The sequence below is a fragment of the Beta vulgaris genome, chromosome 7, assembly GCF_026745355.1.
Source record: "Beta vulgaris subsp. vulgaris cultivar EL10 chromosome 7, EL10.2, whole genome shotgun sequence".
NCBI classification, from domain to species: Eukaryota; Viridiplantae; Streptophyta; class Magnoliopsida; order Caryophyllales; family Amaranthaceae; genus Beta; species Beta vulgaris.
Genome location: NC_079208.1, coordinates 44937279 through 44948133, shown reverse-complemented (window position 1 = coordinate 44948133; position 10855 = coordinate 44937279). Strand labels below are relative to the sequence as shown.

Here is a 10855-nt window from a genome sequence, read left to right as displayed (position 1 = left end):
TCTTTTTTTTTTTTTTTTTTTTTTTTTTTTGGTGTCCCCCCATGTCTTGCCTTATATAATATAGATATTTTCAGATCGGGTTGGATCGATCCATTTTCTTTTTCAAATCGAAAATCTCAACCCAAACCCGAAAAATTCAGGTTAGTTTCAGGTTGGGTTATCAGGTTGAGCATTATACAATTACAACACCTAATCCATGGATTGTGCTCCCATCATGCAAAATAGAACATTTATGAGAAAGAAAACAAACATTTTACTGTTGAAATGGAACATTAACAGGAATTTACTTACGAAAACGAACATTTTATTTTTGAAGTGGAACATTATAAGAGTTCACTTACCAAAACGAGCATTTTACTATTGGAGTGAAACATTCCCAAAATTCAATTATAAAAATGAACATTTTATTGTTAAAGTGGAACATTACAATAATTCAATTACATAAATAGAACATTTGCTCATCAAACATAGAACATATTTTTACAAAAAATAGAAAATATTTTTTTGTTGAAAAATAAGCTGTAAACAAACATTTTTTAAATAGATTATTTGCTTATTGAAAATAGAACATAATTTTCTGCTGAAAAATAAATTTAGAATGAACATTTATTATAATAGAAAATTTGCTTATTGAAAATAGAACAATTTTTACAAAATATAGAACATATATTTTTGCTAAAAAATATGCTTAAAGCGAACATTTCTTGAAGTACATTTACTCACTAAAATTAGAACAATTTTTATGAAATACTTTTTTTTACCGAAAAATATGCTTAAAACGAACATTTATTAAAATAAAATATTCACTCATCAAGAATGAAACTAATTTAGTGAGTGCACCCGCCACCATGTAGACCATGCTCCTACGAGCACAATAGAGTTCCTTTAGAACCTCAACTCCCAACTCATAAGCAAATTCCTTTAGAACCTCTTGAACCTCTAAAACCTCTCATACGCAAATTCGTCACTCATACGCAAATTGCAGAAGCTCGAATTGCAGGTTCTTGTTTTGTTCCTTAGATGGCGGATTTTGGTGTGGAATTGCGATTATTATGATCTACTTCATGTGATTATTCATGCGATTTGGTTTATGCGGTTGTTATTGTTTGTTTCATGAATTCAACTTATTTTTTCTTTATCTCATATATGTTATTTCATGTTTTTAGGGATAATTTACCTGTTATAAACTTATGATTCGAATTTCTGGTATAACTTCTTAATTCATGTTTGTTTCACGGAACTAAATGATGCGAAATTTATGTTAAATTTGTAGATGGGAAAATTTGTGTTCACTTGTTCTTGTTTAATTTCATCAGATCAATTTTTCAAGTGTTGTGGCTGGAAATCAGGGATGAATGACCTGTCATCCCCGGGCCTGTCGATAATCATTGAAGCTCATCTATTCACTAAACATAAGTAATTTTTTACTGGTATATTATTTGATATTGGCAGATATGTTGCAATGGATGGGAGGTTCAAGACGGAAGGTTACAACTGTAAGTGCGCTTGGTTTGGATTATTGTTTTGCTTGCTCACATTGACTTATCATGCTTACCTGATACTATTCTTGTATTCGACTCATGCTTCGTAAACAAACTACTACTCATGCTTCTAAGAAGCGTGAAATTGCTTGAGAACAATGTGGCATCCCCTTACCCCTAGTTATTGTATGGTTGCGTACCTATCGGATTGTAAAACTATCTTTAATTCTATGACGTAAACTGGTTGCTTTTTTCTCCGAAAAAAAGAATGTGGCATCATAGGGTCTACCAATGTGATCTATCTGAGGGTCTGGCTATGTATTGTTGTAATCTTTTCTGACGTCGTGCTTTGTGCTTGCATATGGTTTTCTTGTCATATGGAATGGACTGAGCTATCATACAGTCTAGGAAGTCAACCCAAAAGAGGTAGCTTAAACTCTTCTTCTTCTGTTTCCATTTCTAATGTCACTGATGTTATTCTCTCTACTGTACTTCTTGCTCGACGCAATATGACTTTTTATTTGAAACCGTTGCATTAAGTTGCAGAACTAACATACCTTGGACATATGGAAAGTTCAATGTAAAGTAATTGCTTTGATGAACATTTTGCCTTGGCATCCAAAATATACAGGATAAACTTAGAACAAGTTCTGCTTTATGGTTCTAAAACATTTCTGTTTGGTGTCTTCATATTGGATGTATGCTGGTCTCTGACCTCTTGAACCAATGGAGAATGAGAGTTTTGTTTCTTAGAGTGATATTGAGGATGGAATGGTTTGGTTGTATATCATGTTCAGATTTTCTTTGTCGCTGAGTCAATAGTTAAGACATGAGTGCTAAAACTTGCCGACCGTATCATTGTTTTAATGAATAGCAATGATTTGCTAGGCAAAAGCAATACTTTGATCAAAGGAAACAACAGCAATGGCAGCAAGACGCTGCATTTATAGAGAATAATGTTGACGGTTCAGTCACATGTGATCAACCAAAGAGAAACCGGTCGCTGGATATCTTGAGTCTTCTCAACGTTTCAAATGTTGTAGAAGAATGCAAGCCCTTACATGGTATCTGTGAGCAATATCTACTACTTTATGTATATTTTTAGCTTCTAGTGATGTTTACCAAGGTTTAATATGCTACCTAGAATTTTGAGCTCCTATGAATTGGACACTTGGGCATGTATCAAACTCTTGTAAGCTTTTGTTGCTCCTGCTGGCCTTTTTGTCCAGTGGAGGAGTTTGGATCATGTGGTGGGTATATGTTTCAATTATTTTTCATTAATTACCATGCTTAATTTTAGTGACCTGATGATATAGTATTCTGTTCTGATTTGGGTCTAAATATAGGAAGCACATTATAAGTAGGCTAGCTTTTTTGAGAAAGCAAGTGCATTAGCTCTATATGTAGTAGATATTAGTGATAGGAAGGGCCATGCTGAATATTGGTGAAAAGTAATCAGTTTCACTGGGAGAGTGCCATTCCTCTTGAAATAATCGCTAGGTTGTAATTGTTGATTTAATCAGCAATTCAATCATATCACCACTTGTTCTTCTGTAATCATCTTTCTCACTCCCATAATCTCTCTTTTAAGCCATTCATCTACTGTTTTTGGTCTGTCATCTATGTTAATTTTGTACATATTATGAGTAATTAAGACATAATAATGTAGACATCTTCAGTTGCATTGTTTATTAATTTTTCTGCTTTACTCTTTTATGAGCAACTGAGCCAGAGTTGAGCTCTTCCCTAATATCTGTCTGAACACTGTGGTAGAGAGTTCTTCAAGTACAACCAACAAAGCCACTTGTGGGACCTCTGCTGAAGATGTGGACTCAAGTATGTGTCTACCAGTTGAACAGAGTTCATGTCATGTCATAGATTACGTTTCATTGTCTAAAGTATCCCGTTATCCTTTTCGCTGAATTTCCATTTTAGAAGGTCACATGAGGAAGTCGAGCAGCCATGCCTTTTCAGTGAGCTACCATACCTCTACCAGTAGTCCAATTTTGATGACAAATGAACAGACTGCATCAGAGAGTACTGTGCCTTCTGGTTCAAGTATGTACTCATACTTCATGTAAAACCATAAATAGCTCTTAGTCATTGAAAAGTAAAATATAATATGTTGAACCAGGGGTCCCATCATTACAACAAATGGGAAGATTGTCCTCAAAACAGTCCGTAGTTCATTGGTAAGGATATTGTCGAGAAAGTTTTTAGGTGTTTTTGCATCTTGCTTATTGTAAGTTTTAAATAAAAGCATCTTTTATCCTACCGTTACACGGTATCTTCTTTTATTTGTTTTTGCTTATGTTTTGTCATTTGCTGTGTGATATTGCCCATAGTATGCTGTCTGACTGACAAATTTAACACTGATTTGCTAAATTGATTCTTCTGATGCTTGCAGCACTGGGGAAGATACTTTAAACAGAAAAAGTATGGAGGCAGACCACTTAGAGAGTGCTTCCTCATTCCGTAAGCAGTTGAATACGTTGAGTAGAATGTCATATCTTATGTGTCTTCCGTGGGACTACTTCTGAATCTTTAGTCGTAGGGTCTTTTCTAAATTATGACATTCTTTCTCATATATCTTCTTCCATCTCTGTTTCTCCTCCATATGTCTGACTACCTTGCCCTTGATTGTTTATAAGAACCCTCCATCTTTGATATAATTGGTGATGCTGGAGCAGTTGGTACCTCAGAAGGAGAACAAGTACAGGAAGCTCATGTCGCATTTTCCATTGAAGGTGCTAATGCTCTTCGGTTTGATATAATAGCTTGTCTAATGCTACATTCACTTCTGAAGGAGTTGAGATTTTGGATCTTACATTACAGTCACTTCTGAAGCCTTTTGTATTTGACTGTCCTAATATAATTTGAGGCATGAGTGCCACAACAAATTATAGATATTTCTAAAAGCTTTGGCAATAGTAATAGTATGGAGCCTTGCTATTTGTTGGTTCTACACACTTTATTTTAACTTCTTTCATGTTGTTTGTGTATCATGCTCTCAAATATTTGCCTAAATTATTCAGGCTTAGGTAAAGTAGGGACAAAAACACCTATGCAGTCGCCTCAGCATCCTGGAAGGTATGAATACAAATTCTTTAGTTGGTTGGGTATCTAGAAATTCATGGAGGATATCATGTCAGCATATCGCACTTTGTCAGCATGTCAAGTATTGGTTGATAGCATAAAGTTCATATCTATTACTCTCTCCTTTTCATCTTACTTGGTTTTCTAATCCATATCATCAGTCACTTATAGCATCAATTCACTCTTACTTGTTAGTTTAAAGTTCCAATGCTGAAGACTTGTGAGTTTTAACTTTTCAATTGTGCGTAACCCAAGTGAAGTATTTTACATTGAAGGGAGTATTATTGTACTTTTTAATTATGGTGCTTTTAGTTGAGCTGTTTGTGGTTTGTTTGAGTTCGCTGCATTACGTATATTAAGCTGAAATTAGCTCCTGCTCCCATTCAGTTCCTCTTGTCTGCCTCATCCGCAACTGAGAATGTATTTAGATGATGTAACTGCATATGTTATCACATTGTTTATCTTTCCAGTCTTATGCATATGAACCAGATTTTGCCTCTATTTCTGGATTAATATTGATGGACGCTGCTCATTCTTGAGCTGCTTAAGTGCTAGCTGGAAATGCCAATCAGTAAATATTGTTCTGTGTCTTGTGACAGTCTACTGAATGGAAAACCGTCCTCATTTACAAGGGCTGCTAAAACTTATAACTCTTGCAAAATCTTCAATACAATGCTGGATGAAGTTGAAATGGAAGTGGTAAGAACATCATGTGATCACGATATAGTCTTTTCCTTGATCCTCTTGAAACATTTTGGAGTTCATTGTTGTCTGTGTTTTGTAGTCAGCTTGCCACATGGAATCTTCTCCATGATGTAATATATATTTATATACATATATGTATAGGATTGGGTTCTAGTGAGAACCTTCTTATGGTGAGAACCACTTAAAATGAGTAAAAACTTCATAAAATGAGCAAAAAAAAGTAAAAGAATGAGGAAAAGCATGAAACGAGTAGAAAAACATTAAATGAGCAAAAACGTAAAATGACCAAAAATGTAAAATGAGAAAAACGTAAAATGAGCCTAAACAAGTAAATTAGAAAAAGCATAAAATGAGCAAAAAGTAAAATGAGCAAGAACGTCGAAATGAGCATAAAAATGTTAAATGAGCAAAAACATAAAATAAGCAAAACATAAAATGAGCAAAAACATTGTGAAATGAGCATAATCTTTGTAAAATGAGGAAAAATTAGTGTTTCTCACGGTTCTCAAGAAGTGGACGTCTTTCTTCTTTTAGGGAGGGCCAAAGGGTGGTTGTGGCGTTGAAGATTACATTTAATTGCAAATACTCTTTCTGAATCTTCAATTTAATGCTTGTTTTTAAATGTCTATATCTGATAGCCAAGTTGATAACCTGTAAACATGGAAGTGCTTTAGATTGTGCAGAGGCCTGTGCCTCAGCACCTCACCTTCTTTTTCTAGACATTTGTATTTTGTCTGGGTAAAAATACGACTTTGCTAGAAAAGGTAAACGGTATATGTTTTCCAGTTAGATATTTCCAAGCTATTAATTCAATGTTTTGCAGTGCTGGTTTTCTTCTGGAATTGGATTTTTTTGTTGTAAGCCAATGTTCGAGGCAAGTGGACAGTCCCATGAAGGAACAATTAACCTTTCATGTGGCAGTTAGAGAAGTGGCTTTTACATGCTTGGTCATTGAAGCTACTGTCGTCAGATCCTTATATTGTACATGCAGGAATGCTTGATGCAGGATGATGAAAAACCATCTCGTCATAATCGCCTATCAGGAGACATACTTTATCCATCTAGTAGTACAGAGCATGATTTATCAACATTCAAAGATGGCATGCAACTTGACAGAAAGCAATGGGAGATGAGCTCTTTTTATGATGAAGATAGACTTGATAAAATCTGGGATGGTATAGGTTGCACTCTCACTAAAACATTGAAATCTACTGCTTCTATGTATCTTTGTTGAAGCTGTTTAGTCATGCTAAGAGGCAAGAGGTACTGGCTTACGGAAACTAGACTTTCTTACACCAACTATACTTTTTTAGAGGTTAAAATCAGGCAGATTAAAATCTCAGATATTCTTCTATGCTAGTACTGGAATTTTCATTGTGCAGTACATGTTATACCATCTTCTTAGGAATATATACCTTTTTTTAACACTTTAAGATTGTTGGCGACGTTCATTTTCTCATTTTATTGCCAGCAGAATGGCTGAAGGGTTTTACGCAGTTTTTGCTTGTGCTTGATTGCTTGTACAAATTTGTTAACCTTTGTCAGGTTACTTTCATAAGCTGTGCCTTTATGAGCTCTAGCCTATATTGGAAACTCCCTAAAACTTGCCTGTTTTCTCCTTGTACATTTACAGGTAGCTCTCCTTGTTCGAACGACTATCAGGTTGATGAGAAATGTGGAATGACTTGTGATGAGTATGATGCTACTAATAACTATTCTACCTGGATAAAAGATACATCAAATTATAAGTTTGAGAGGTGTCTCTCACAGTCACTGCCGAGGTATTTCGTGTCTCAAGTATTCTATTTCTTTTGCTAGATATATATTCATTGACCACCGTGTTAAATTGTGCAGATGGCCAGAGAAAATTCCTGATAGTTTTTACAATTTAGGTACCTGTTGATTATAGCTTGCTATAGATTTAGCTGACTCAGGTTCATTGATGATCACAATCTTATTTGTTTGTCATGTCCATCTGCTCTGTCATTTACTTCTACAGATAGAGATTGCCATCTGCCATCATTTGATGAACCCAAGTATGTTAACTTGATCTGGTTTTATTAGAAAGTAAAATTAATGTGTTCAGGAGATTACCTAAATATTAAAGTATGCTTATTTATTTTTCTTGGATTTTTCTTATAGATACCCTTCGTTTCTACACAACTATAGTCAACAAGACCGCTTCTCGCTTAAGAAACTGGACGACACAAGGACTAACTTGACCTCATTTAGGTAGTTGATATCATTTTTTTGAACTGTTACCCATGATTATCTATGCAATCTTTTTTGATTGATCATAGCTGATGGTATGTATTGTCCTTTCTGCTGAATGATCATGATGCAGTGGAGAATCTTACTCATCCGCTGCAGGTATTATTACTGCTCAAGAAAAATGATTTTTCTTTAATCCCTCTATATGAACAGAATTCAAGTTTGTTTCATTTTCAAAGGTTAAAATCTAAACGACTTGTCTGAATATAGTGTTAGTTTCTTATACAGAATTGTGCAATACTCTGATCCATCTTTTATATTGCTTGCGTTTTTGTTCTTCCATTCTATACTGCTCTACAACAAGATTCTGCAGTAAGTAGTTCTTTATTGGAAAATTTAATTTTACTAATCCCGCCAATGCCCAGCCTTCTTGAAACAGTCCAATGTTTTCATCAATTGAGAACAATCCAACCTTTATATGACACCTTAAATTGGGCCACAAGCGAAATTGACCCGCTACAATAGGTAACGAAGCATAAATGGGAGGTTATTCTAGTGATCAATTTTATTTTGGAATGGATAAGTGTAGTACTATGTGCCTTCTTTTTGAATAGATCAATAGTTGGAAAACCAAGTTCATCATAATCAGTTTTCTTGTTTTCAAGATCACTAATTGTTCTCCAAAAAACAGAGATCTTTTTATTTGGCTTTGTCTATATCTGAGATCCATATTAGGTGATTATCTTGAAATGGAGTTTGGATTTACTCTTCACAAACTGTTAAGTACATGCATCTTTCCAATAATGTCAGTGGGGAGTGCAAGGACTGCTGATATGCCATCTGCAAGACAAAGATTGAGATATGGCAAAGATCTGAACATGCTATCAAAGTCAAATGAAAAAGAGGATTATGAAGGTGGAATGTGGAACACAATGCCCCCCACGTTGAGACGAGGACAGAAATACAAGTTGTCTAGGAAACATACGAGATCTGGTTCATCACACTTGAAATCTGCTGTATCTTTACAGGCTGCTGTCAATGAATATGATGGCTATTGCCTGTTTGAAGAAGAGTCCCCATTGCACAAAATGAATTCACATTCCGGGTCTTTCTTCTCACCATTTGAGGAAAATCAACATATGAGGAGACAAGGTTCCTTTGGCCCTAATACAAAAGCTAATTTTCATAGATCTAAATGCTCTTTTGAGAGTTCTGAGAAAGATACTTTTCATGAGTTTTCATCAGAAAATTTTGCATTCCACCAACCATTCTGTTCAAAACAATCTTGTAATAACTCTTTTATCGCGAAAACTGATTATGGGGAAAACTCACCGGGTGCATGTGACTTTGAAATCCATGTTCCGTCCTCGAACTCTTCTGAAGTATTTGGAGACACTGAATCTGCATTTTCAGCTCCAGAATTGTCAGCACAGGGAAGTGTTACTGAGGAAGGGGGAGATACGACGAAGAACCAGCCACCATGTCCTGAAAAACTCATCCAAGTTTCTACTGAATACAAGTATACGGCACCGGAAAGCAGGTTGCCTACTCGAGAAGCAAGTTCAAAGGACTATGATAGATCTGAAGATGGTCTCTCTCAAGAAGTAATCGCACATGCTTCAGAAACAGATGCAGATAATGAGCTGAACTCTCCTACTAAAGAGTCAGTTGAGATGCTCCCATTTGATTTGTGTCTAGTCCAATTTATTAACTCATTACCCTTCCAGTTTTCCTTAGTTATTTTTCACGAACATTTAACCTCCAAAAGTCTAGCACTGATCTATACTCTCTGCACTATATTTTCTGTGTGTTTCCAGGACGAACGGCAATATACCAGTTCTGTGTGAACAGAAGGTCAAAGGTACTGATATCATTATTCTTTAGATTCATATCTCCGTCACTGTTTCATGTTCGATTCTTTTGTTCACAGTGTGTTTGAATACTGATGGTTATTTTGAGGGAGACAACGATGCTTTTGGTAACAATCTAAAAGGACCTGAACCAAAGCCCTTGCTGATTGATCCATGTTACCAACTTATGACAGTTGAAAGGTATGTTTTGAAACTTTTCGGTGTGCCAAAGGGAAAAGCTGCTGTCTGGAATGCTGTGAAGCTCTTCTGATGTATATGTACATTGTAGACACTTGGTTTAATGCATTAGATTTCTAATCATGTCTTCCCTGTCGAACTCAACTCATTGATATGTAATACTGTGAAAACTGAAAACTATTGATGAGTGATGACAATATGACGTTATTGTGTGAAAGCATTGTACAATGAACAAGATACTTGATGCCTGGTTATGCTGTGCTGCCTCCTCACTAGAGGGAGGAGAAAACTTTGAAACAAGCTCTGATGTATCGACTATTGAGTGACTGCTTCTGGGAAAAATTAGTTTGACAAGCTTCTAAAACGGTGAAGAATTTGTATCGAATGATCATAATAATCCCTTTTTCCAGAGTACGACTCCATATACGATCACTGCTCAAGCATAATATATCGTAACAAAGGCCTAGTGAGCTCAAGGAGTAACAAATTGCTGGGAGCCTCTGCCGGGTTAGTTGAGCGTGGTCAAATCAGTTATTGTAGTCAGTAATGAGGGACTTGCGAGATGTTTGTAATCGTGCTCTCTTCATATACTTTCTTTTAACTGTTAAACATCTGGACATCTGTGAATCAAGAGACTACATCCCATTTCCAACTCCAGGAGTAGACTAGGGTCTCCCGTAACAAAGTCCCTGCCTTCTTTCTTAAACTTAAAAGCAATATTCCTGATCTTACTCACCGGTGCAGCCAGGATCTGACTGGCAAGAACTACTTCCTTGAAGCCTGTCCAGGTCTCTATACACCCCAAATCAGGCTCAGTCCATGCACGATTAATAGTCCTTTCTGCATCCGATTTCTGTGATCCCATCTGTTGGTTAAACAAAATAGGCATAAAAAGGAGTTTGAAGTGAAAAAAATCTTTCGATTTATGACTTCTAATTCTTTCTTTGAAAGACAATTTTTTTTGAAACCGATTTTGTGGTTTGAATATTAAATATGAATCAGAAGTTCAGCATGATCCTCATCGTTCTCTCTCTACTTTCACCTCCTCCGCCTTTCCCACCTTTGGAGAGTAGCCTTCCATCTACTCATGTATTCGTTCCCAATCATCAGAATACAACTAGGATTATACTGAACCCCTTGAAATAGGATTTTTTTTTTCTATGCAACTGAATTCCATACTAGGAAGCTTGTAACTCTCTCTTTTCCTTTTCGTTTCGTAAAATCTTTGGATTTGAAGAAAAAAAAAACAACTTTGCTGACAATTACTTATATATTTCTATTTTTTTGTTTGGGTCAGAAGAGTCCTCTGAATAC

At 35.7% G+C, this 10855-nt stretch overlaps 1 protein-coding gene across 1 annotated transcript; it reads left to right on the top strand.

Moving 5' to 3' along the window:
• The first annotated feature begins 836 nt into the window (after nt 1-836).
• LOC104899581 (uncharacterized) lies at nt 837-9758 on the top strand. Its single transcript, XM_010686798.3, has 20 exons — nt 837-1000; nt 1453-1496; nt 1885-1907; nt 2370-2545; nt 3255-3317; nt 3417-3539; nt 3616-3673; nt 3889-3956; nt 4133-4228; nt 4517-4571; nt 5177-5276; nt 6274-6463; nt 6916-7063; nt 7137-7174; nt 7282-7318; nt 7425-7514; nt 7627-7652; nt 8304-9156; nt 9311-9354; nt 9424-9758. Exons 2-20 carry the CDS (start codon nt 1455-1457, stop codon nt 9612-9614), a joined length of 2421 nt encoding a protein of 806 aa, XP_010685100.2. The 5' UTR covers nt 837-1000; nt 1453-1454; the 3' UTR covers nt 9615-9758.
• The last annotated feature ends 1097 nt before the right edge of the window (nt 9759-10855 follow it).

What these genes read in the sequence shown, in the direction of transcription:
- LOC104899581 (XM_010686798.3), top strand. Translation starts at nt 1,455, where the DNA reads ATGTTGCAATGGATGGGAGGTTCAAGACGGAAGGTTACAACT. An exon ending in AGGAAGTCAACCCAAAAGAG is followed by an intron (nt 1,908 to 2,369) that starts GTAGCTTAAACT and finishes ATGATTTGCTAG; the next exon opens with GCAAAAGCAATACTTTGATC. An exon ending in ATCTTACTCATCCGCTGCAG is followed by an intron (nt 7,653 to 8,303) that starts GTATTATTACTG and finishes CAATAATGTCAG; the next exon opens with TGGGGAGTGCAAGGACTGCT.